General features: G+C 36.7%; 2 protein-coding genes across 3 annotated transcripts in view; both read right to left on the reverse strand.

The window, feature by feature from the left end:
• The window catches only part of clocka (clock circadian regulator a), a 31,725-nt gene extending 15,088 nt beyond the window's left edge, over window positions 1–16,637 (reverse strand). Inside the window, exons 1-4 of one of the 2 annotated variants that reach the window (XM_059340564.1) lie at window positions 16,570–16,637; window positions 8,719–8,805; window positions 1,092–1,319; window positions 879–970 (exon numbers count right to left, since the gene is read on the reverse strand). In XM_059340564.1, coding sequence (XP_059196547.1) covers window positions 879–898 — 20 coding nt within the window. In that variant the 5' untranslated portion in view covers window positions 899–970; window positions 1,092–1,319; window positions 8,719–8,805; window positions 16,570–16,637. Of the gene's footprint in view, window positions 1–878; window positions 971–1,091; window positions 1,320–8,718; window positions 8,806–16,220; window positions 16,357–16,569 lie in introns of those variants that run through there. The other variant, XM_059340565.1, reaches the window with a different exon arrangement.
• Window positions 16,638–20,542: 3,905 nt separating this feature from the next.
• Window positions 20,543–27,240, reverse strand: nmu (neuromedin U). The gene is made up of 9 exons (XM_059341687.1): window positions 27,226–27,240; window positions 26,204–26,637; window positions 24,741–24,796; window positions 24,595–24,642; window positions 24,445–24,498; window positions 24,303–24,332; window positions 21,714–21,767; window positions 21,577–21,619; window positions 20,543–20,763 (listed from the first exon to the last, which is right to left on the reverse strand). Exons 2-8 carry the CDS (start codon window positions 26,352–26,354, stop codon window positions 21,584–21,586), a joined length of 429 nt encoding a protein of 142 aa, XP_059197670.1. The 5' UTR covers window positions 26,355–26,637; window positions 27,226–27,240; the 3' UTR covers window positions 20,543–20,763; window positions 21,577–21,583.
• Between the last annotated feature and the right edge of the window lie 618 nt (window positions 27,241–27,858).

Genomic DNA, 27,858 nt, shown 5'->3' on the forward strand with positions numbered 1-27,858 from the left:
CTTAAAAACATTTGGTACAACTAACTTTATCAGACACTTAAAGAGTTAAGCACAAGGATCTCCCCCGCAGCATTCAACTGCAGTGACTGCAGCTACACAGAGCCGGTTGACAAAAGGCAAAGTCTCCCTTTAAAGAAAAACATCAACCCAGTGAATATCCCCAATTTCAAGAAGCTAGCAGGCAGCTAAAGCTAAGGAGAGTGAAGAGTCAGCAACAAGTCGACATCCGCTGCCATCTTTCATCAATAATCAAAGAACCAAACCCATCACAAGATGGCACTAGGACCTCTTAAATCTCCATATTATCTGGCTGAGCACCAGGGGTAACCTCTTAATGTAAATGACATAAGGTTGTTGTTATATATATATTGCCCCTGTGTTCTCTCAGGAAAGTAAAATATTTTAGATAAAGTAGGATACTGCAATTCCTTTTCAGCTGGATTTTATTTGTCCAGTAACCTGGAGCATTTGAGTGACCCAAGGTCCTGAAACTTGGTGCCGTTCTAGAGAAAAGGTAGGTTTTTAGGATTTTTAAGGTTTGTAGGCTTATTATTTTTATTTGATATAATTGATATTTGATATATTATATATATAGTTATTTGAAAGAAAATAGAAGACTGGATTTGGAAGCAGTCATGGAAATTGCAACAGAACATAAAACTGAGACAATCAGTCGATTGATTGAAAATCAGTCTATAATAATGGTGATAAACAATTGTTTTAAACCATGATCTAGTAGAAGACATCACAGTAAACTGAAAACAAGCGTCTTGGATTGCTGGTCAGGGAGAAGAAGTTTTTCTTTGTCATTTTATGTATGTCATATCATAATTAATCGTAATGAAAAAATTCCATAAAAAGCAAGAAACTTGACTCACCGGTCAATGCTCGAGGTCATTTTGTATCCTGTTCAGGGTCGCAGTGTTGGAGAGGGGTCTTTTAATCGTGAGGTAGACATTTGTGAATGAACCTTTGAGGAAAAAAATAAATGACAACTTGCAACATTTTCATAACAGTGATTGAAAAATGATCTGATGGCAAATCTAAGAAAGACAGTAAAACTAAGAAAGACAGTAAAAACTAAATCTTACCTTACTGACAGTACAGCCAGTCCTGTGAGAGGATGAGGAAGTTGCTGCTGGATAGAGGCGGGGTTTGGGTGGACGCACTTTGGTGATGGAGGTGGAGAAGCTCTGTGAGTCTTGGAGGAGAGTTACTGTACGTGTCCTCAGTCAGAGGGTAGAACAACAGGCCTTCAATGAGCTGAGTTTTTTGTCTGCTTTGGGTGTGAGTGTGGCACATGGCAGCAACATCTGAGTCTGCAATAGGTTCGAAAAAAACACACGTTGTCATTAGTGAAACTTCCTCAGTATGTCCGTCAGCTCAGCAGATGAAAGGTAGACTACTGTACAAAAGTGAGGCTGGCTCATAAGAAAAGATGGACATATAAAATGTGATTAATTACCCCTCTGCCACACATATAAAGCTGCCTGACTAGTTTAATATGGAAGTCAGCATGAGACATTTTTTATGCCCATGTGTGCTCTCCTACGATTCCAGATGACGAGCTAACCCCCGACAAGTCAAGGGTCAGAAGAAGATAAAGGGAAAGTTTGATGCAGCATTTGATTATTTGCAAGATGTTAGTCGACTTTATAGGTGATCATTCTTTTCATCCAGGAAATAATCTGGGATCATATTTCGTAGAGAGTCAGCCTCACAAATTCAGGAAATTAAAAAATGCCCCAAGATATCTCAGAGAAACTGGAGGGGAAAAAACACACCAAAAAAATACTGTGCATTTAATATCCTTAACCTACATTAAGCCATTATTTTATTTTCATTCAATTCCCATTTCCATGTCTAATACAGACAAACAGTGCTGTTACATATAAATGCATTAATAACAGCAATAATGTGGTTTTTATGTACTCATGTTGGCACAGGATGTGATTACTGTAGTGTTTAACTTTTCTCATTTCACATTATAAAACAACAACTTTATGCACTAATTCCTATTTTTAACAGTTTTTTTTCTTTAAAATATCTATTTTGTCGATGGTTATTTTCTGCATACAGTATATGCTGCACTTTTGAAGAAAAAAAATCCACAGTCAGTCATGCATTGATCACGTCACTGCTGACGTATTCTTCCCATCATCTGACTCCACTCTTCTTCTTGCGCAGGTAGGCCTACAATAGATTGTCAAATTAAAATGAGAAGGCCCACTGGGTTTCTAGCCTAAATATTTGACCCATTTATTTCATGAACCAATTACCGTCAGAACCTGTGTGGGAGGTTTTCTCACCATAATGGCCTTTTTGTGTTTGATGAGAAAATCCCTTCTATCTGTCTGTCATGGTACACATCGCACTTCCATTATTACAAATGTTACGGCTTAATATTATTGTAGTTTCTAGCTATTTATAAATTCATACTTACAGACACACAAAAACAGTTATAAAACGTTATTGTGAGCAGCGCTTTGTTAAAGGCAGACAGCATAAAACACACCTGCACTTATCAATATATAACCAGTTATATTTAATTATTAAACATTTAACATTCCACACACATCCTTGTACTTATATATTTGTGAGGGCCCTCATTGGAATAGTGAATTCCCTAGCCCCTTACCCTAACCCAACCTTCACCATCACAACTAAATGCCCAACCCTAACCCTAACATAAACCTAATTGTAATCTTAATCCTAAAACAAAGTCTGAACTCTCAAACAAGCCTTTAAAGAAGTGGGGACTGGCCGAAATGTCCTCACTCTGTTTAAAAACGTGTTCCGGTCCTCACCATGTAGGAAGTACAAGAACAAGAACACACACAGGCGCACACACCAAAAACAAGAGCACACACGATAGTATAATTTCTGCTTTGTTTAGTTTAGTTCATATTTAATAGCACTCAATACTACTGTTCCAATTTTAGAAGCAATCTTAGTGTAATGTTTTTTTAATAAATTAGATATAGATAAGAGGGTAGATAAATACCTATAAGATATGTTATGATTATATAAATTCATTAACAATTTGTTTAAGTTGTGTAAGGGAAACCCCAGTCAGCACAAAACTATTTGTTTTAAGCCTTTGTATCAAAACAAGAAAGGACGTCAGCACTATGTATTTACACCTTCATGTTAAGACACGCAAGGGGAAAACATGACAGTTAGAGGAGGAGTAGGTATTACCATGGCCCATTGAATTTCAGCTATGCATTGTTATTTTACTGCTCACTGCATGAGACTCTTTTGACACAAATACAGAGAACGGGTGCCTTATCTAAGATTACTGTTTTGTCAACACAAGTTGCCAACTATACTCTGCGGCAACATAAAGGGAGTGTAGAGTTGTAGTAAAGAGCTTTATCTCCACACTTAGCATCTGCATTTCTTCACTTCAGCATCTTGAAAACACTAACTGGGACGCAGACCCACAATGGAAAAAAACAAAACAAAACACAACAAAAAGAAACACTGGATGTCAGAAAATAAAAAAACAAAAGAGAGCAAAATAAGAGGAGGAAGTAAAATGTTGGCACTGGTGTAACAGCAGCAGTCGCAGCAGCAATAGCTGCAGCGCGGAGTGAGCGTTGTGTAAGCGGGAGAGCAGAGGTTGTATAACTGTGATGTCATTTGTGCTTCACTGACCTGCTGGCCCAATGACCTACTTTCCTCCTCCTCCAGTCTAACTTAATCACAGCTCCACAGGCAGCACCTTCCTGTTCTTACCAATAACACTACACTCCCTGACAACACAAATCTGTTAATAGCAGATCATATTACACACCAAGTACATTCACAAAAGATGCGATTATCACACTGTCTGCTTATTACATTTCCTCATTTAATCACATGATATGCAAAGGTGCCCAGGTGTTCCCTGAGCCTCAGCGGGCACAGACGTCAAGGAAAAAAAGCATCGCAGATGTGTAAAGGTGCTAAATATTCAACAGCTAATTATCAGTTTTTAGTAATGTCAACTATGTAGACTAGCACACATATTCAAATCAACACACCTCACACATGCAGGAGTGTTTTTCATGGCGAAACAAATCAACCACAGACTGACAACACTCATTTTATCATCATTTCTCCATTGCTCACACAGCATTGTTGAATGTCTGTGTGTGTATGTGGGTGTGTGCACGCATACTCAGATGTAGGGCAGCAGAGCTCTGAGGATATGAGTCACTCTGAAGTGGATCTATGGCGCCACTCGTCACGCACCCCGCCACACCCCGCACTGAGATGCCAGCACAGCAACGGTGCCAATGGGCAACACCATAGCAACGGGTCTAACCGTGCGGAGTGAAAATAGCCTGGCTGAATTCCTCCACAGCTGATACTCCCTCCATCATACTGAGATTTATAAGACTATTAATGTAAGGTCTGTGGCTGAGAAACAATGCGACAGGCTGGTCTGTGCAGCACTGCGGTAACACATGTGACATGTAAACATTACTGTAATGTTCCCTCATCCAGCGGTCATCATTTTGCATCATTTAGAGGAAACCAATCACAAGCAATCCTTCCCTTCCTTATTGTATTATGAAGCAGATTCTCTCCATCAGGGAGAGTGCTTTTACTATTAAATTAGGCAATACAGCAAACTGAACAGAAATAATACAGCAGAGCTTTCTCTTGTCAATCAGTAAGCTCGGGAATTCAAATAGGTGACATATAACATCTAACAGGTGATTAAATTCCAAATGTAAACCAAAGACCAGTAATCATTATCCACCGAGGATATAAGCTTTTGTACTTTTATGCTCCAGCACACAGGATAATATCACTGCATGTTAGAATAGCACTCTAATGAGGGGGAAACTACTTGTTGATATGCAAGGCAGCAGCCTCTCTAAAACTCAAATATCAGCATGCATCCTTTTTAATCAAAATACTCCAAATCAAGCTTCTCTATTATGCTGCAGACAAACAAATGAATATGTCTCCATTTCTTTCTTCTTTTTTAAAAAAAAAATATTTATTTTTAATTATTTATATTTAACATTGTTATATATTATGCTAATAATGTATTACATTGTCAGCCAATTCCATAAATGAGAAATGAGAAAGTAAAGAATAAATAGGAATAAATTGCTAAATAAACAGCATTACTAAAAAAACACACAAAAACTTAATAGCTAACACCTTTAGCTATTAACACCAAGCAGCATTTTCTGCATTAAGTATGAAAAAGGTTTTCATAACAGCACATATCAGACGGCATATATACAGATACCGATTGACCTTTAATAGGTCAATATCAGCCGACAATATCTGTCAATCTATCTGTTACTTACACATAAAAGAATGATCCCAGTCACTTGCAAACAGGGAGGCATAGAGCTTATTCATTATCGGCCGATATTTTGATACCAGAATCTTTAACTCCCTAAAAGCATTTATACGTTAAGTTTAGCAAAAAAGTCATCAACTAATTGATTGATCATTTTAGTGCCATTGTTTAATTTCCCTAAAATACCTTAAGTTATCTGATTATCTGTTATCATTCAACTTTTGCAAATGGGGCCATTTTTCTGGAACTTTAAACCCCGTCTTCAGATAGTACCGTATGGCGGGTCTTGCATCATGGTTAGATAAACTCTGCTGCCATAGCAACCCTTGTGTTTTCTTCATAATCTACGTCACACCCTGACATCCGAGAGCAGGGGATTTGTGAACCCTCAAAGATCCCAGGTGTCACCACATAGACCATGGCTTTTACAATATTTCTAGAAAGAACGGTAGATTCGGTGAACCATATATAACTCACTGCTGGTAGAATCAGTGCACAATAAAACAGATTGGGTACTCAGGTTTGGAGCAAATAATGAAGGGGGGTGCTCTCTCTCATTCTGTGTTGGGAAATATCTAGGATAATGTTATGCAGATTTTAACAGCCGGCAAGCAAAAGAATCACTGCCAAGGAGGTCACACAAATCAACAAAAACACATGAACGAATAAATTACTCAGTCACACATCCTGTCTTATGAGGCATCAAGGCCAGCACATCCTGGTGGCCTCAGCATTGCAATCAAAGATGTGCTTCCCTCAGTTCACATGGATGTGAGATGCAACTGTGATTAGTTTTAATAATGTCGTGATCATTTGGCCAATAAGCAATAAAATCCACAGCACAAGCTTGTCAACACTGCCCACCATTCTGCTGCAACGTTGTACCAACCAAACCCTCAACGCTGGGCAGCCAGCTGTGTTTCCACTCAAAGTGCACACATCCACAAGACCAGCAGCACAAAATGGGTCTTTGTTTTGCATTTTCACTCCGCAGCCCACAGACAGGAATGTTTGAGAGGCAAGCAGCAGTGGTTGGCAAGGGCCCCTCGACTGCTGCTGGCCTCCAGTCCCAGCGGAGCAGGAACTCAGCCAGGGGCCTCATGCCGATGCCAAGTGGGTCATTGGAGTTCAGAAGGACGACTGGCAGCACAAGAGAAGCAATCAAGGATGACTAGAGACCTACAGCCCTGTAAGACCGCAGTCTATGATCACGAATATATGACTGACGTGACCACAAACACTTAATCTGGTATATAAACACTAATTATGCTAACCAGCCAACCACTCAATTAGGTATTGCTCTGAACAATTTGAACTATTAGGAACCTTAATAACTAATGCCTTTACTTAACTAAGCTCTATGCGAGTATGTGGCTTTGTAGTTTCCCAGAAGACTTTGCACCGCATTATACTACACACTTCAGATTAATGTGTCAAGGCCATAATCACACTTTATTGACTGCAGTTAATCTCAGATAAAGAGAGCACTTCCATACTCTGCTGCTGCACATCTTAAATTAAACATTAATCATTGTGCAGAATTCACAAATAACTGATACATTATCTGACAGCCTCACAGGACCCATTTAGACATGCAATGTGCTAAATACTTTTACTTGCTGGTATTATTGCCGAGACAAATTGTCAATTCCTCAATTGACAGAGTTCTTTAAATTTCTAGACTAGATAATCTAGACTAATAAAGAGGAAACATATGCATGTTGATTTGGAGCTGAATTTCCCCTTAAACAATTTCTCGATAAGTGCATTCATAGTATGCATGACATTAACATCCCCGATTTTGTGAAGATTATGGCTCCAACTGTAATTATCCTGTCATGGCTGAACAAACATTTTGATAACAGAGATGCATGCAAGCCAGAAAACTATTGCTTTGAAGGGGAATCCCTCCCATTTTATACACATCAAAGTCTGTTTACAGGTCTTGGGGTTACTACAGAATATGAGAACATAGTTTTTTAAAGTATCTTGGGGCTCCAGAGGGAGCCGCATGAAGTCTGACAAATTGCTTCGAGTGTCTTTACTTGACTCAGCGTCGGTTGTGTCTGAAGGCTACAAGTTTGAAAATAAATCAAATCTGGAGGTGTGGAGTTTGAAAGAAGTGAGATTGCCAGACCCTTGTAGTCTTTTCATGTCTGAGGATAGCAGCTCAAGGCTACATAAGCCACTACCAGCATAATACACCCCAGTATGTCGACCCAACTGTCAGTGGTCGAGGTGCATTGTGGGTAATATAGATGCCAGGCAAGAAACAAGAATGTGTGGAACAAAAAAGATGATATCTCAGGTTCTGCTGCATCAATTTTGAACATATTTAATTGTTCATCGTGGATCCAAAAAGAAATATGAGTGCTAATGCTAAATCTATAGAGAGCACTTATAATACAATATAGATGGAACCAATAATCTTACAGAGCCAATGTCTGAAAGGGGCTATAATCAAATGATGAAACAACAACACCTAGCAGTGCCATGTGGCATCACTAATAATGTAGAACATTTTTAATTATTGTTAAAAAAAGTTATCTCTACTCTTCTAAAAATAAGACTTTGTTTTAAACAGCTCTCTCACAGCCTAGTAAACTGTTCAATTATACCAATACACAAAGTACCTTAAGGAAGTGTGTCACACTGTGGGAAAATATTATTATATATTATTATATACACAAGGTACCTATTAATGTTAATGTCATTATCAAGACTGTGTTTAACCCATAGTTTAAGCCTATAGTTTGGGGCAAAGTTAAACTTTTAACACAGTTATACAAGGCTCGTTTAACACGCAGGTAAAGATAATGAAAAAGGTAAGGGTTTTATAGTGGTTACAAAGAGAATCTGACATTATACAGTCATGGAAAAATTATTAGACCAATGTTTTCTTCAATTTTTTGTTCATTTCAATGCCTGGTTCAACTAAAGGTACATTTGCTTGGACAAATTTAATGATAACAAGAAAAATAGCTCATAAGAGTTTAATTTAAGAGATTATATCTAGCCATTTTCTATGGTTTTCTTGATAATAACCTAAATCAAAATCAATAATTGTCTTCTATAAACGCAAAACAAGCACAATTGAGTGTGTCATACTGTCAAAGAATACTAAACCACTTCTGGAAGGATCTTTTCACAAGAAAATTATTTGAAATGCTCCGGTGACTCAGTCAACACCATTTCAATTCCATATTCATCATATTCAGGAGAAACATCGTCGGACTGCAGATCAAAAATAGAACATCACTGAATGGATGTATTATGTCTCTGTAATAGCTCCTGATGGATGGGATTTCAAAAAGACTTAATTAGGCCAAGAGTGTCCAAACCCCAATCTGACTGACCCTAAAACAGTCCAGTGCTGCAAACGAGACAAAAAATCAATGATGTCTTACCTTTTGTCTTTGAGTGATGGTTAATTAAGTGACCGCTTCATCTCATGATGGATGGCTCTGTAGTAAACTCCCATCTGAACCCTTCACCTGTTGAACAGAAAGAGAAACAGATTTACAAAAGAGTGGCTTAGAGCAAAGAAACTCATCTCTGAATCAGAAACATCTGGGTCATCGTGAGCCTCCCACAGCACTGCAGAAATAAGAGAACAGCTCTGAACACACACACACGCATTTGTCTTTTGGAAGTTCATTCATTCACAAGTCGAACTAGGGCTGGGCGGTATATCGGTATTACAAGTTATACCGATATATTTTCGAAAGAGATATGTAGTTGAGGCAATACCACCATACCGATAGATAACTTTTGATTTTTTCTTAACTTATGACCGCTTTTTGTTACAGCCATTTGCTCCCGGATTTTCAGATTGCAGATGAAGAGCAACATGACGTTGTTTTCAATTGCTTCAAAAGGTGGGTTTTGAATTTGATCATTTGTAAAAAATAAAACAGGTTGATGATGATTACTGACGTTGAGTTAAAACTAAACACTTTACACGTTTTGTTTAAAATACCAATATTTATATCATATATCGCCATTCGGCCTAAAAATACCGGGATATGAGTTTTCGTCCATATCGCGCAGCCCTAAGTTGAACCCCTGGCCATTAGCTGGGAAGGGGGTTTACTTCTAGGCAATGTAAACAAAAGCATATGCTCCTCAAAGTGCATCAATTCAAAGCTTGATTATTGGACAAAATGATGCTCAAGTTGTGCGAGTGTGCATGTGAGTGTGAGTTTGAGCACCGGACCTTGGATGTTTTTAGCCCTGACAACTAACTAACACTCACTAAAAACTTTATCATACTACGTTGTGTAATTTATACATACAGTACTATGCAAAAGCCTGTTTTGATAACGAACGCTTTTATTTTGAAAAGACGAAAAGAGACGTCCTCGATCCTAAAACTAACTCAAATGAAATAATGTTTTATGTTTAAGCATTCTTAACAACCATTAATCAATCATCGATTAATTATTCCCATCCCTAAAATGCACTGACATGTCTGATTTGAAGAGTCAGAACTGTTGATGTCAGTTAGTTCAGTCAGAGCTATGGAATAATAAATCATCTATCTTTGCTAACTGAATCGCAGTCTTTCTTACCCCAGGTCTGCAAACTTCTTTATAAAATACAAAAAAATAAAATTATTGGTTATCTTATCTGTATTGCCAATGAGAAGCAGATACATATCCGGTTATCTGTATCGTATGTTCTATCCCCCCCAAAAAATAAATGTACAATTTCTGATCCAAAACAGAAAATGCTTATATGAGAGGTTGGAACTGACAAATGTTTTAATTTTTCCTCAATGCAGTGACACAATTATGTGCTTTTAAAAGATAACAATCCCCCACACATCACATCTTTTGTCAGCCATACTAATTTGCTAATGCCCGTTTGAGTACTGAGGAGCTTTCAACAAGTACACTGATGCTACAGATAAGCATAATGCAACTCTACCCTCGTCACTTTCTAGGGAAACCCCGATATACTTGACCCATTTTGACATGATCATAGTAAAATCCAATAGTGTCACTAAGACGATTTTCGATTGCCCCTGATCTCCATGTAGCCTATAGGATGTAGGTCAACTTTTTCTCCTTTTAACAAAAAACTGCTTTCTGAAAAACACTGAGCCAGTGATACTTTTGTTTACTCATGTGTATCTTAAGGCGAAACATATGTCATTTCATACCTTAATACCTTTATCTGTGTTCGCACAGGATGGATTGTCTTGTTAAATTCATGATTTTGTTTCATTTACATGTGTGTTGTGCATCCAAACATGCTGTCAAGTCTTAATATTCATTGTAGAGATATACAGACATTACATCAGTAACTTATTTCCACTAGTTTTAAAGGTCAGGATCAAAGTAGTCTCTTACTTCACATTGTCAAGTAGTATTACCATGTCATTGTTGCACATTCTGAGACAAACTCCAGAGTTTTGTCAAGTAATGGACCATTATTTTGATGATTTCGTTGGTGATTAAGTGAGTTAGGCCATGCAAAGAAATAATTACTGACAAAGTCAGTAAATGTATGAATCTGACAGGAAGGATCCTCTCAGCTCACAGAAAAAGGTCTGTCTGACAGAAACAATCCTGTGTGGCAAAAGGATTTCTCTGCAGCTAATCTTGCTTCCAGTGGATGTCCTCTTTTTAGAGCTGAAGGAAGCCAAACAATATAAAAAAAACAGTAAATGTATCATTCATCTCTTGTGAATGTTTGGTCGGTGTATTTATTTAATAATCAGCCCATTCAAAAATTAGCTCTTTATTTTGAGTTAAGGAACCAGGCATCACCAAGTCCACACTACACGACTTTCACCATGATTTTCTCGTTGCCGACAAAAGCCTTAGATGAGAAGCAAAATGGCGCTGGCTTAGGCAAAGAAGACTAGTGAATCGCAGACCTTTCAGGGAGTCTATCAGGGGGGCTACAGTAAAGGAGGGCGTAAAACACAGGTTCAGGGGAAATGTGGGCCAGGGCTTGTGTAGAACAATAGGAACGCTACTGTATGTGTTGCATTTTCAACATTGACAAAAGTGTGTCACAAGCACGACCACTGTTGTCGTAATTAAACATAATTTGAAGACCAGGCGTAGTCATCAGGGATTCCTCCTGGTGAAACATCTAGTAGTATGACCCCTTGTCGCCCATCAGTCATGTCGTGTGAAAAACCATGACAACTTTAAGACTCCTGATTATAAGACAAGTTCTGCTGTGTGAAAAGTAAAACAATCTGACTTCTGAAACTTTGTAAAAATAAAAATGTAAATTGTAAAAATGTAAGTGTCTGGTCAATATCAATGGTGGATGAATCTTGAGGATATTGCTTGTAGTATTATAACCTAACAAGCTTAAGCCATACAATCGTATTGTTGTCCACAAAATCACATTAAAAACACATACAGCTTCTTTGGGTGAGATATGCCTTCATTACAATAAACATGATCAGTGCAATGTCATTTGGTCTGGCAGTGTTTAACTTGTCAAGTATGTTCTGCTCTGCTCTACAAATTATATTGTACTTCATGAGCTCATTTTAAACTCTGCAATAATATTAAAAAAGTGAGCAAGAAAGTAAAACATAGCTGTGTAATAAAGCTAACTTCATGTTATATCACAACAAATACTCTAATTTCAACAGACATTATATCTCAACAAACAGCTTTAATTGCTGCGTGTGAAGACCAAAAATTGGTCGGAAAAAACATTTCTGCTGCAAGGCCATGAGAGAAAAACGTCTGGAGTCACTACAATGCCCTACTGATGAAGTCAGCATATATTAAATGGCTGTCATGACAGAGTCACATGCCCTCTCTTAATCTGAGGACAATAACATTAAGAAGAAAAGATAAACTGAAGTTCAAAGATAATGAACAAAGCTACTCTTTAGCCTGATGCATTTAAGCTTTTAGGAATTATACTGTACTACAGGACAAGGTAAAAGTAAAGACTTTCACTGTTGAAAAAGTGGCCAAATTATTAAAACCTGCTTTCAATAACAACCTCACATGTGACCTATGGATGACCACTTTCTCCCACTATACAATAAGTAAACACATATATCCCAAGAGAAAAAAATTGTACTTTTTTTGTGATTTAGTAATTTTTTTTAAGTTTCGTTTGGGTTAATGAGCTAAACTGCAACCTCCCACCAGTACCCTCACTGGTTGGGAGCTGTCATGTCGTCGATCTTTAAATACAGTCTATGGTGTGCCACATCATCAGTGAAACCCTCTGCTATACTGTTTCCTTTTAGCGTGATAAGTAACTGGGACTCCGCTGCACAAGACTTCAGATGATGTCAAATCCAGGGTCAACTCTGGCAAAGACCGCATCAAAACATGCAAGTCTTCAGCTTTATGATAGGAGGTCTGACATACTGTAGTAAACATATGGACGACCTTGACCAATGAAATTAGCTATATAGAAAACACAATTTCAAGGGTTGTAAAGCTTGAAAGCCTTCTGCTTGGAAATCTGATACTTGAATTGTGTGCAACAGTTTGGTTGTTGTAGCACGCAAAATTTCCCACTGATATTCACAACAGGAAGATCACCCTGAGATGATGACACTACAGAGGTCATGATTTAGTCACCATGAATGTAGAGGGCACATATAAAGCCACTGCACTCAGCCTGTGGCGTTGACAATTACACAAGCCAATGAGCAAACTTTTTATTCCTAAGGAACTTGTCATATAAGCTACTGCAAGTTTCCAAACTTCAGAATTCATTAACAGGTCTCTCAACTGTAAGGAGTGTCCCAATCTGCTGACTATAAGTATCAACAAGGTATATGGGTGGTTGACGTGAAAAGTGAACAACAGAATAATTCAAATGATATATATATATCATTTGAATTCATTTATAATTTGAATTCACATATAAGGGAATATCATTGTATGTCATTTGACATATATGTCAAATGACATACAATGATATTCCCTTATATGTGAATTCAAATAAATAAATAATTCAAAACTGAATGTGTCCATTTCTAATTCTTCATATATTTAGCATATTATTAACTTTTTGGTGTGGTAGTCCTAAAATGTGTCCACCGGTGCAACAAAATAAAGAATGTCATTATTTAATTCAGAGAATGTTGGACAGATAAGATAGATAAGCCCAAGGCATATTATTTATGAATATTTTTATCAATTTACATTATTTTCAGTGATCAATCAATGCAAATTGATAAAAATATTCAGATCAATACTTAAACTGCGTTGTACCAAAGGACTACCTTAAGATGACCAGTTCCAACACTGCACGGAAATAGTAATATTATGAAAATATTTGAGACAGAACTGATCTTGTGTGCAGTCCACCTGCTCCAGAGATGTCTTCTGTCCTTCCTGATTCTGGAAGGACCCCTCTCAGTAATGGGGTGGTCACATTAATGCCTGTTTTATATCTACATAATGGCGTTGCTCCAGGAGGACACCAGTTTTGCGGACAAAATGTAATGTGTCATAATAACTCTACATAGGGACCTTAACACTTATATCCTCTAGATTCATTAAGTAAACACTCGTATGATATGCATTCAAGTATTTTAATGTGTTTAGATTAATTTTTCATTAAATGACAGTTGTTTTAAGATAAGTAATGCTACCTAGGACAGTTGCACCGGTGGACAAATGTCATGTTCAAAACAAAATATTTGCATATTTGAAGAACGATACTCATTGTTTGCAGATGGATTAGATGTAGAAGAATGAACTGCATATTAAAACATTAATTTTAATGAAATATTATCACATTTTAGTAATATTTGTCACTAGGAACACAAAAATTGAGCGTCACGTCAACCACCCATATACAGTATTATACAGTATATAGTTGTACCACTGCTTCTCATTAGTCAAATTAATGATTCAAGCTGCCTGTGTTCGTCCAAAGCCAAAAAACCTCTGAATCAACGCAGGCTTCTCAGTATCGGAAGAGCCTAATATGACAGCCGTATAGTAATTACATTATTTGGTGTAGCGCATAATAATGTTATCTTTAATCTGTATGTAGCCCCCCTTGTCTGATGGTGTTGTACCACCCCCTCCTCTATTTAAAGCAAACTTGCCGCTGCTCTGCTGCCAAGTTTGCACACTATGTTTGAAGCCAATTGTATATCGTATAAAAACACATATACATTGGAATTGTACATGCAGTTAGCAAACTTGGAGAAACTTGTAAAACTTTATAACATGTTCCAGTGTGTAAAAAGATGCCAATGAAACACAATCGACTGTACATAGAGGCAGTAATCTGCCAAAGCAGTTTCCTTTCCTCACCTGCAGCCAGCAAAAGAGTCAAAAAGGTGTCAAATAATTTCCCCAGGCTCCACTATCAGCTACAACAACCCTCAAAAATTAAGACGGAATCTCTAATGTGTGTAAACATGTCTGTAAGGCATTATTAGTGAACAATGGCCTCTTTGAACGCAATACAAATGATGAAATACTGTTAAATAATTTATTACAGACGTATTTAGCTAATAGGACATATGGCATTAAAAGATATTCCTCATATAATCAGACTGTATTATAATGGGAATTAAAACAGGAAGTTAACTCCATCTGGCATTCTCCAGTATTTAGACAATAACTTTGGAAAGACTTGATAAATACTACTTTATATTTACTTTATATCTCAGCTGTAATATCCTCATATGACATTTGTTAACAGTTTTTAAAATGTGAAAGAAGCCACTTTAACATTATTAAATACAACAAACATCAAACTACAGTAGATCTTAAATAGTTTCATTTAACAACATAATTGAATCATTTCATTGCATTATGTACTGTGCCACACAGCGCTGAACAAATAATCAAAAACACTATGGGAGCTATATTTGTTGAAGACTTAAGAAAAAAATAGTTTGTTGCAGTTCCTTGCAAAACATCTACTCAAATTAATTTAAATATATTTTTCACTCAGAATTAGAATAATGTTGCAAAAATAATTCCCTCCAATATGATGAATTATAATGCAATTGCAACATCACTGAAAATGATCGCAATTAAACATAGCTTCCATATGGTTCAGCACATTACATTGCAATAAGTATGAATCAAATTGTACAGAATAATGGGCTGCGTTAAGTGTATTTTGAGGGCAGAGTATAATTGAAGCTATATTCAAATGTGCATCAAATTAGTGGAAGGATACTCTTCCCTGATTCTTGCTTTCATTTCCTCATAAAGAGCAGGAAGTTCATGTCTTGGCTAAATTGGAAAAACATGAAATCTGAGATGTCATCAAAGCTTTTAACCTGATTCAGAGAGTCAATACATTACATTAGTCTCTAGACATTTTTGGAAACAATGTTAAACTTTTTTATAATATAAAGCAAACATACTCCTTCACAATTGTTTTAAATTCATGTTGCAGCTTCTCAAACAAAACTATATATATTTAATCCCCATATCAGGCAGTAAACTAGCCTCATTATCTTGTTTCTTTCATCTTGACAGATATGATCCAGGTCAAAGTGACCCTTCAGCTCAAACCTGATAGGTAGTTTGGCGACTGAATAGATGAAGTGACAATGTGATTAAAATCATATCTGTTGAATGGGGAGCTGCAGAATAGATTCATGCGAAAACGAGACTGGAATGTGAGAGAAACGCAGCTGCCTCAGTTGTATTAATTAACACCGGGAAAAACAGACATACATACCGTTAAAAGGAGGCAACAGACGTAGAAAATACTTAACCGGTGATATATGTGCGGTTGTCAAGTATGTTAAGTCACCTGAGCCACAGTCAGCCTTGAAATGACAACCATGGGCACAGCACGTTTATCCGTCTATCTCCCGGCTGCCGGCAAACCGGGCAGTGATTGCTAGAAGGCTAACGCCACCTAGCTTGCATGCTAACGTCAATTACAGCAACAAAACAACAGCTTAACAGTTTGCCACACTTACTGCGACATATGACACACACTGCCAAGGCACCTTTATCCGTGACGCAGTAGATAGCCGTGTTTTCCCGATGGCTGGCGACTTTATAATGTATTGTAGCAAGCATTCAACTCGTCCGCAGCAATATACTGTCCGTATGTCAACCCACTTTTAGCCGGAGCTAGCTAGCTTACATGCAGCATTAGATAAGAATGTGGGTCACCGGGCCTCTGGCCACACTCTGTCACCAAACAAGCACAGGCAAAAACTGTTTCGTTTGCAGTTTTAAGTGTGTCAATTGTACACAGCGAGACTACAGATATAAGCGGTAGAAATACGGAGCGGAGTTGACGGGTAAAGATGTCACACTTACCCCGAACAGTCTCCCCCTTTCATCGGGATATCCCTGCACCCAGTGGCGCTGCTGACGGCTGACTGCGCAGGGCTGAGGAGGCTGACTGGAGCTGGAAGTGGAGCCAAAAGGGCTCAAACACTCCACATAACACACATGCCCGGCGAGAGAAAGGTGATAGACACCCGGGGTTCATTAGATTACATGATTGGACAGTTACCCAGGTATCTGTGTTATGCACTGTTGGTTTGTTTTTTTTGGCTGATACAGTGAGGCAAAAAAATCTCACTTCAAACTGAACCACTTGTGGAAAGGCAAGATTCAAAAGCCTGTTGTAATTGTTTTCTCATTATTTAGGCATGTCATTTACACTTAAAAAAAACATTACATAGGGCTAGGCTACTATGGTCTGGGTGCCAGATTGGCCCAATTGTTGTAAATATTGTTGGATAGTGCTCTTCAAAAGTGTTAGATTTTTATATTTTTTCTAAAATGTGCACATAGTGAATCATTTTTTCAGGAAAAAAACACACCCAAAATATATAATCTTCTTTCTAAATGCCTTTGGGTGATACTGTTGGAACTGGAGCCAAAAGGGCCTGCCGCTCAAACACTCCAGATAACACATGCCCGGTGAGGGAAAGGCGATCGACACCCAGGGTTCGTTAGAGTACAATATTGGACAGTTACCCGGGTATCTGTGTTATGCACTGTTTGTTTGGGTTTTTTAAGCTGATACAGTGAGGCAAAAAATCTCACTTCAAACTGAACCACTTGTGGAAAGGCAAGATTCAAAGGTAGCCTGTTGTAGTTGTTTCCTCATTATTTAGGCATGTAATGTACAAAAAAAACATTAGCCTACATAGGGCTACTATGGTCTGGGTGCCAGATTGGCCCAATTTTTGTAAATATTGTTGGATAGTGCTCTTTAGATTTTATATTTTTTCTAAAATGTGCCCATAGTGAATACTTTTTTCAGGAAACAACATGCCCAAAAGATATAATCTTCTTTCTAAATGCCTTTGGGAGATATGTTTTTAGCATTATAGGTTTATGATATGATATTTACATTTTTGTTTATGCACTTTCTCTTTAATTTATTGCTCAGTTTATTCTGTGGTTAACTGTTTCTATTTTTTTCTATTTAAGTACCTCTGAGAACATTGTAAAAACGGAAGACAAATTCCTTGTATGTTGCACATATATTTGGTCAATAAAGCCGATCCTGCTTCTACTTATTTTTATAGTTATCCCATCATTTAGTATAGCAGACAGACAGCTCTTGTGGAATTTGTAGAAACTTTTTCGTTAATCAATGGGAACAAAAATAAATTCAGAAAAGTGAAATAGTGTGTTGTTTAACAGTATCCTGTCTGCTCTTTGGATTAATTGGCCATCAGATTGTTTTTGCGACCCCCCCTCCCTCACCTCCCCCATCACTGGCGTGGTACTCATCACCATGGCAACAGCCAGCAGGAGAAGATGCAGTATCATTTTGGCCACATTGATGGAGTCAATACGCAAGTGGCGCTATTTCGGCGTTTAAGAGAATAAAAGATTAAAAGGACGAATTTCATTGTCAGTGCATGGCCAAAGTATCACATATTATCAGTGGTGGAATGTAACTAAGTACATTTACCCGAAATACCCGGATCATCCGCTACACAAAACCTTTATGGACCAAAAAAACAGCAGTGGACGGCTCCTCTCTCTCCGTTGCAGGACGGAGAGATTCAAAAGATCCTTCGCTCCTACAGCCATCAGGCTGTCTCATTCTAACAGAGATTCTACCAGACTAACTGAATTTCCCCTTGGGGATGAATAAATAATTTTGATTTGATTTGATTTGATTTGATTACTCAAGTACTGTACTAAAGTACAATTCTGAGGCACTTTATACTTCTACATCAATACATTTGAGAAACTGATATTGTACTTTTTACTCCACTACATTTTGCTTTAGTTACGTTTCAGGTCAAGATTTAACATGAAAAAAAATGCAATTAATTTAAAGTGATTCGATATTTCACATATTAAAGCACATAACAGTATATTAAGAATTTAAAATTAGCCATACATTGACAACATTTAAATGCTGCTTACATAAATGCATCAATAATAATCCAATACTATTTTTAAATATACTATAGTATAGTATATATAATATATCTTTTCTTAAGTAAGAGATCTGAGTACCTCTTCCACAACTGCATATAATGCAAATTGAATACTCTTATTTTCTGAAAGGAACAGGACATTTTCCTTATGTTGTCCATGTCATCTTTATACAGTGAAGAGGCAGAGACAGGAGGTAGTGTTCTGTCATATTAACCCCAGGTTTTGCTTACAACATGTGTTTTCACTGATGATGTCGAATGATTTGCATGCATTCAGTGCTTCTCACGCAAGCCTCTGCAAACTAGTAACGTCGATCTTAAATGCAGATCTGTTTTGTCAGTGGCAGCAACTCCACAGAGGCAATCTTGGGGCTGCAAACACAAATACACACACTTAAGTCTATTTACTTTTGGCAATAATAAGAGCTGTCCTAAAATATCAGATCATATGATACACTCACATGTTCTTATCTCCCTGGAAGGATGCCTAATGGGCAATTTTGTCAGATTTTTTTTTCTAGCTCTCCATTTGTGACACTCTTCAGTCAACAGTCTCACTCTTGTTCTCAGGTAATATGAGTCACATTGAGTGCTCACAGCAAACTATTTGGAAGTTAGCCTGACATTATTGATTCAAGTCCAACATGAAATGATGCAGTGGTGTTTTATTTGACTGTGTTGGCCAGAGGACCAGTGGTATTTTACACAGTAGCTCACTCTGTTCTAAAAATCTAAAGGCTCTCAAAGTAATTAAAACTAATGCAACTACTGTGAAAACATTTATTGTTGAGTGGTGAGATCACCATTTGTGGCTGGAAATGCAAGCACTCCATCTTGGTGAGGTCACTGAGACACAGCCAAAAAAAGTTCTGTTGTGTAAAATGTTCACATTTATTGTGCGGTTTACTGTGCTGCAGTTGAACCATTGAGAGCTCCTGTCATGTGGCACAGAATAGTTATAATCCAAGCCTCCTAAACCTTTCTGTACATGTTTTTAACTTCTATCTGTCTTTCTTTATAAGTGAAATGTATTTGACATTTAATCAGTTGATAAATCTTTGTTAACTACACCTTTTAGATTCCTCTTTTTTATAATGGCTTTAAAGGTGATCCATAACTTAAAAAGGTATTGGAAACATATTTAATCCACCTGTAAACTATGGATAAAAAACATCAACACATCTTGTCTTTTATATAAATATTATAGAAACCATCTTGGACGATGGTGACACCTACTGTTGATTAATGTAATTGCATATTCAAGGTAGAAAATACATTTAATCTTGTAAATATAATTTTTTCAGAAGAAGAAAGCAAAAAGTTAAGGATTTTGTAAATTAAAAAATGTATACAAACTAAAAGGCACATTATCCTCCCATCTGTTGCTGTCTGAATTAATTATTTCACTTGTAGATTTCCCAATGTCGGGATTGTAGTTTTATTATGAGGCGGAGTGGTTGCATTTAAATTTTATAAATAAGGACATTGAACTTTTTTTTTAACAATAAAAAGGTGTGATTGGTCTATGAGGCTTGCCCTTTTCTCAAAACTTGTAAAAAAAAAAAGAAGTGTCAGAAAACATAAATTATTTTGCATGAATTTATGGATGGATTACTTACTTTATTGACCTTATTATTAATGACAGATGCAGGACACGTTTTTTTTTAAAGGTGCCTTTTTTATTTTTAAGTGTTTATGTTTATTAGTATGTGTTGAAATATTCCTGATGTGTGTTTAATTTTAAACACACATCAGGACTGTAAAAGAGACTGTATGTATCTGCATTCATACATGCATATTGTATGTTAGAGATTTTTTCAAGTGCAGTGAAAGATTCTTATTCATAATGTGCAGCAAATCAAATGTACACAACTACACCCGACCACATTGTAGCAGTTTTAATGCAAATGACACACATTTAACACAAAATAAAATGTGGACAAATGAATAGTATTTTAATCATATTATTTGTGTACATTCAGACATCACTATACAGCAGTGGCAGAGGGCTGAAGTCTGGATCACTCAGTCGTGGTGCAGCGGCTCGGGTCTCAGGGTCTGTGTTGTTTCTGTACACTCAGCTTCAGAGGTGAAGACTCTACCATACAGTAATACTTGTGGTTAGATAATGATTATATATTATTATATATTATATGTATGAAAAGCGCTATATAAATAAAGTTTGATTGATTGATTGATTACCACTTCTCTGACATTGTAACTGCATACTAACACAGTCTTACCAGCCTATAGTTCCTTATAATCGGAGCAATTACTACTGCCATTGAGATAATGACTGCGTTTCAATGGAAATTTGGGACTGTAAGAAAGTTACCGGTTAAATTTGCTACATCTATGTGTTAATAACACAGGAATTTTTTTTTCAATAGTTAGATATATGATGTATAGTGAAATTATCCAGCTTTTGGTAGAATTTGTGCAATCACCACTGATTAAAGACGTATAAAGTGTATGCTGTGTTTAAAGAAAATTGGGTTAGGAAGTTAGCTAATTTACACTGCACTGCTGCAGAGCTGCTTGATTATAGCAAAAATCAACTTTGAGTTCATGATTATTTAACACGATTATTCAATGACTTTTGAAACGTGCATTTACATAACTTTAAAAAAAACTCCTTGAAAACTCCTAAAAACTAAACAAAAAAATATAATTCAACTGGAAAAACAAATTTTAAAATAATTACATAATATAATTTATATATATATATAATTGTATCTAATTTTTATGTATTTTTCATAAAAGGTAGCCAAAATCATAATTAATTTTAATTAGTCGCCCAGTGACTTGAATTATAGTAAATCACATCTTTATGACCCATGTGCAATTGGTTCAATAATGTTCATACAGTCCCTTAAGCTGTCTATAAATGTGACCAAAAGATGAGTATTACCTTTAATTTATTCATATTCTAAGGAGCGTCTTCCATTTCGTGGCTGTAATTGCAAAAAAAAAACGTTACTGAATGTTCATCATATTATTTATCATCCTGGGGTGCTTATATTTGCTTTATTTTTAACATAAACATACCCGATAGAGGAAGTAACCTCTGCTCTGGATTCCCCCAGGTCCCTGGAGCTCAGCCTGTACAGACACAAAACCAACAGAATTGAACTTGAATAGAAGACGGTCTCACTCTTATTTGCTGTTTTTTCTCTGTGTTGCTACAACTCTGCTCCAACAGCGCCAACAGCACACCCTCAAACATTCACATCCAAAGCAAACACTCTCTACGTTTCTCACTCACAATTCCTCTGTGTCCACTTTGTGAATGTCAGTGGTTGACAGCAATGAGGGATAAGTTCACCTGTCAGCTGCACTAATTTTAGCCCATAATTGCTTGGGAAAGAACAACTAATGCAGACTGAGCTCGTACAGAGAATGAGGGAAGCTGCCTGACATCAAACTGTATTATTGACATGTAAGCTCAGTAAGGGGAAAACATACGCAGCTACACATTTAACTCTCAACATTTGCTATAAACATACAAAGGTACTGCTTCAACTGTAAATTCTGCAATTGTATCATTTTCTATCCAACTTCTCTTTCTATATTTTCAACCAGGAGATCCTATGAGAGATCTGAATACATTTATTAAGTCAGAAATTGTGAAAAGATGTCACACAACATAAGATATCATGTCACCACTGATTGCATACGGTTGATTTGTATGCCAAAAAAGACAAAGTTTTCAATATCTTTGTCTTTATCAATCAGTGGCGTGTTTTGTAAAGCAAAAAAACAAGGAATGAAAAGTGAAAGGAAAACTGACGTGGGTGGTACATACGCGCATTGAGAGTCCTCTCTCTCTTCTGGTATGGAGCTGAGTAACTAGACGCAGGAGAGGGTGCAACAGAGGGGTCTGACAAACACACAAACACACAGATAGAGCCAGGCAACTCCATATGGAGAGAGGATCTCCGTTTCATCTCCAGTAAACACACAAAAACATGCAACTCAGAAATGCAAACGTCATGTTGCACATGTTTCACAATTTCTTCTTTGCATCAGTGTTTTAATAAACACATCACATTCTGCATCATTCACATACCAATAATGGAAGAGCAGAAGACATAATTGCTCTATATGTCATATAAGAAATATGACTTTAAGTCAAAATGCATCTGTGATGTTTTATGGGGTTGCTGGTTTTAATATGCATAGATGCGCAAAAGGGAAATAAACACAATGCATATACATATCATGATTATCATGATTATTTCACACTGATGCTGGACAATGTAAACATTTCACTCAGCTCTGCCTCATCTTTGCTGACTTTATATTGATTACATTACCAGAAACCTATTGTAGTCTCAAATACAATTATCAGGAAGAATCATATTTAAGGTGAGACACTATACAGGCAAAAACATAATGTTTCCATGCACTGGTCAATTTTGAGATTTTCATATTTGAGGTTGAAAAACTACACTTTATTTTACTACACTTTGTATATCTGCGTCTGTAGATTTCTCCTAAATCATCAAAAGTTAGCATTAGATAATGGCTCATTTACATATTTAAACATAAAATCAAATGGGCAAGTTTCACAGTGATATCTATTAGTTAAACATTTTACGATACACATATTTAAAGGACATCTTAAAATGTGGGTTTGTTTTTTGTCTCAGATCCTGAGCCAAAAATCTCCACTTTTATGCAGCAAATTTTCCAGTTTCATTCCTGTTTATATTCTCAATGTGCTTAATGAGGGGTTTGTTCATATATCATTCAAAGTCTGAATTATGGAACGTTCTATAAATAAAATATAATGAAAATGTATATTTTTTAAGAGAACTCGCTCTGTAAAAATCATTTACTCTAATATATCAACTGAATTGCATAAGTACACTGAATTTTGAATGCAATAAGATAATGCCTCATTTGCATATTGAATTAAATTGATTAAATTAAATGAATTGTCCTCATGTAAGTAATCAACTGGAGAAGTTCCATAGCGACTTCTATTAATTCATTTATTTTACCCTGCTCACATTAAGGGTCTCCCAAAGATTTAATTTCCCTGATCATTAAGTAGCAATATTAAGAACTGTGGACACATTTTCATATCATGTTTCTTCTATTTTCTCCTGTTTCTAAATTACATTTGAGTTGTCAAGTGTGAACGACAGACAGAGGGTGACATCCAAATCTCAACCAATTTGACATGCAGAGCAAAGAACAAGGGGATATGAGCGTGAGGAGAAGATTTCATTTTATGTCGGTGTATTTAAAGACTGTGCAGACATCAGCATGAGTCCTCATCTGGTGGTAAATGTGCACCTCCTGCATGCATTTTGATTTTAGGAAAGAACTACTGTCGGCTAATAACAGCTCTAACAGTGCGTTAGATTTAGGCTTTTGAAAAGCATCACAAAAAGTACAAGTTATATAAAGTTGTAAAACAATCTGAGGTGCTTTGTTAGGGCAAGATTACTGAGTAACAGTACAGATTTATGATTTCACATACTTACCGCTCCCTCTGACAAAGCTTGTTGTCTTAAAACTGCACATGCAATGCTAAACATAAAAAATACACCACCACAAGTTTGTCATCAGGTTTAATCTTATAGCTCTGTAGCCATTTTAGGGAAAATAATTATAAGTTGAACTTACCCTTTTACTGTTTGCTCGAACTTTCAGCTCCTGTCAAGAAAACAAAATGATGTAAATTATTTCCATCTTTGTACCATCAATGTTTCATTGTGTCATTTCATATGCAATTTAGTATGAATATATATTTTCAAGTATAAAGTACCTTTGACTTCTGAACCAGCATCAACACACAGAGTTCTCCTAAGACATCAGACGCCTGATACGAGAAAAAAACAAACAGTGTCTGGCACAAAAATAGTAATACAAACTTGTAATATACATGTTAAAACAAACAGAATCCCAGGCAGCTCACCCAAATCTTCAGGTCTGCAGAGAGGTAGGATGAGCAAACAGCGTCTATCTGTGGAGAATCACAGAGGATGACGGACAGGAACACAGACACACACACACATACAGGCAGGATGAAGAAGAAAGAAAAACTAAAATAGCGCTGCGTACCTGGCTGAGGAGCTGCCTCTGGTCTGTTGTGGCTTGTTGAAGTTCTGCTGGAGCACCTTTTGTTTCACATAACAACACAGTAAAACACACTTAGTATAAAACACTAATTTCATATCATCCTTACACAATGTTTACACCTGACCGCAGTATAGTATACTTTTATTACAGCCTTTAACAGCCTCTCCTGTATGACGCTGTGCTTTGACATGATTGCAGTGGATGTGTATTAGCAGTGGTAAAAGCTTCACTGCAGAACATGCAGGGAGTTATTGTGCAACACGTTGATGTAAGTAGCCTCCAGCATCACTGCACCAAAACTGATGTTGAAGCTCAAAGCCTATGAGCCACTTTGACATCAGGGGAAGAACTGACTGTCAGTCTACATCTACACACGTCTCAATCATCTGTGATTTTATGTCAGATAGTAGACACGTCGAGTGAAAGGTCGCATGACCAGAGCAAGGTTTCTGGCTGAAAAGTCAAATCAGTTTATAAGATGAAAAAATGACACTGATGGATGGATGGATGGATGGATGGATGGATGGATGGATGAAAAAACTTAGCATAAAGCATGATAGATATTCAGATTATGTATTTGAGTCAGCAGCAAACCAATGGACTGTAAATCAGAATTATACAGTATCTTTTTTTCTCCTTAATTAGTCATCTATTTGTTCTGAACTTTTTGATCGAAACATTGGAAAATTACCACCCAAGGAAGCAAAACTAATAATAATAGGCTAATAATAATAATAATAATAATAATAGTGGTATTATTTTAACAATTGAGGATTAACATTTCATCTATAAATTGATTAATATTCAAAATTGCTCTATGGCATGAGATAAATAAAGGTTTTGATTATATATATATATTGAAAGGTATTGAAAGGTTTTGATTTACATATATATATATACATATATATATATATATATATATATATATATATATATATATCTTTTCTGTTTCTTTTTCCTTAGAATAATTTATCGATTTGTTGTCGATTTTAAGATCGTAATTTTGGAAAATTACAACCCAAGGTAGCTGGTTTATACCAGCTAATGATATTTCTATAGCAATACCTGCAAATCAAAACCTTTATTTATCTTATGCCATACAGCAATTTTGAATATTAATCAATTTATAGATAACATATTAATCCTCAAGTTAGGACGCTGTGAAACGTAAATAAAAACAAATTGCATAAAATTCATAATTCAGTGCATTTGAGTCAGTTTGAATATGAAATTGCATTTGTATATAGTTTTCAATTGAATATATGCCGTTTTAAAAAAATAGCAAATGACTGATTTATTTACGTTTTAGACAATATCCCAACGTTTTCGGAAATCGGAGTTACACATAGCAAGGAAAAAGCTACACGTGCATAACAAAACAACAAACAACAAACAAAAACGAAAAAAGTTTTATCTGCCATGAAACAGAGCAGTGTGTGACTTACTTTTGCAGACTGGGATGGTGAGGATGAGCAGGGCTGTGAGGGTGACGCTGGCCGTGCTGAGGGGGCTCACTTTGCAGCTGTGGTGGAGGCTGTGCAGGCTGCTGGAGGCTCCGCGCTGCGCAGCCTGGCTTTGGCTCTGGAAGGTCCTCATCTCCCCCTCAGTCTCTCTCTCACTCTCTCTTTATCACTCTCTCTCTCTCTCTCTGGCCTTTTTTGTCTGTTTTTTTAGTTGTTTTTTTTTAGTTTGTGTCCGCTTGACTTCTTATCTTCTGAGAGTTTCTGTCTCACGTCAGAGAAATATGAAGGCTCGTGTCACACACACCCCTCGCGCGCTGACACTTGGCTGCGTCATTACAGCTAGCTCCGCGCGCGTAAAAAAAGTTATTAGATCTGATCAACAGATCTGAGCCTGGAGCTTCAGGAAGCTCTGAGCGCTGAGGGAGGGGTATGGAAAACAAAGTATAATGTAAATCCATTACGCACTTCCTTTGTGATGTTTACATTGAAGACAGTCTGATGTTAGTTTTGCTGAATTGCATTATATTGTGGATTATAGGCTAGTGGATGTAATTTGAGGCTATTTCAACAACCATGCCAGAAAAACAACTATACTTATAATGTTTTACTTATCTTGAAAAGCCATTTTTGCACAGACACGTGCAGTAGTATTTTCTGTTGTTTTCTGTTGATGTACATTTTTAATGGTTAGTGCACATGTGGACAGCAACCTTACACCAAGATGTAACTACCTTTAAATAAACTTACTCTGAATTACTTACTCAGAATCAGCATTTCTTTACATGTGCATTTTACTATTAATGTGAGTTGGCAGTAAAAAATGTGAGAAATGTTGTACATATAGACCTACACCAATTAATGTGTGTTTTATTGTCTACTGTGAGGCAAGAAAATGTATTTGTACAGCATATGTTAACAGCATGACATTTCAAAATGATTTGCATACGACATAACAAAGCAGCACTCTCAGAAATAATATTTGCACCTATTTGTGCTATTTGTACCTTCAGGAGTACAAAAGCTTGTCAGTGGGGCAGTACCCTGTAAGGTACAGCTGTTGTACCAACAAGATCTCTAACCTAAATGACAGAAAAGGTTGTTTGTCAATACCATCCATAACCACCCATATGAGTACAGAACCGGAGCCGATCGTTCTAAAAACAGCACACACATCATTAAACATACACATATGATTAAAAAAAGGCTGCAGTTTCTTGTAATTTAGGCTACAAAAGCACTGATCTAGGTTTAGGGCAAAAAACTTCCTGGTTAGGCGTTGTAGGGGTTGGTAAGCATTTTAACACCATGGAGTCTTTCCTCTCAAACTTAATGAGGATTTTGAATAGGATTTTGGTTAGAAGCCTGAAATAAGGTCTGTAGTTAACACAAGCCGAAGAGATATTCTCTTTTTGTCTCAAGACATAAAACACATTAACGAATATCACACTTGTGAATTTTTTTAACGTGTCCTTAAAAAGGCGGTTGCTAACAAGTGGCTAAATACTACTAGTGGTTGTCGGGGACATTAGACGTCATCACACTGGACATGGACGGGAACTCTCTCCCTAGTCCATCTTACAGCCTTTAGTCATGTTTTTCAGAGTTCTAGCAAACTCTTGTAGATTGTAAATTATGTA

Source organism: Centropristis striata, chromosome 9 (assembly GCF_030273125.1).
Source record: "Centropristis striata isolate RG_2023a ecotype Rhode Island chromosome 9, C.striata_1.0, whole genome shotgun sequence".
Lineage (NCBI taxonomy): Eukaryota > Metazoa > Chordata > Actinopteri > Perciformes > Serranidae > Centropristis > Centropristis striata.

Excerpts from the sequence above, each read along its gene's own strand:
- nmu (XM_059341687.1), bottom strand. The coding sequence starts at position 26,354 with ATGAGGACCTTCCAGAGCCAAAGCCAGGCTGCGCAGCGCGGAGCCTCC. Across the intron at positions 24,333-24,444 it reads TGCTGGTTCAGAAGTCAAAG|GAGCTGAAAGTTCGAGCAAA; the intron begins GTACTTTATACT and ends TTTTCTTGACAG. Across the intron at positions 21,620-21,713 it reads GAGGTTACTTCCTCTATCGG|CCACGAAATGGAAGACGCTC; the intron begins GTATGTTTATGT and ends TTGCAATTACAG.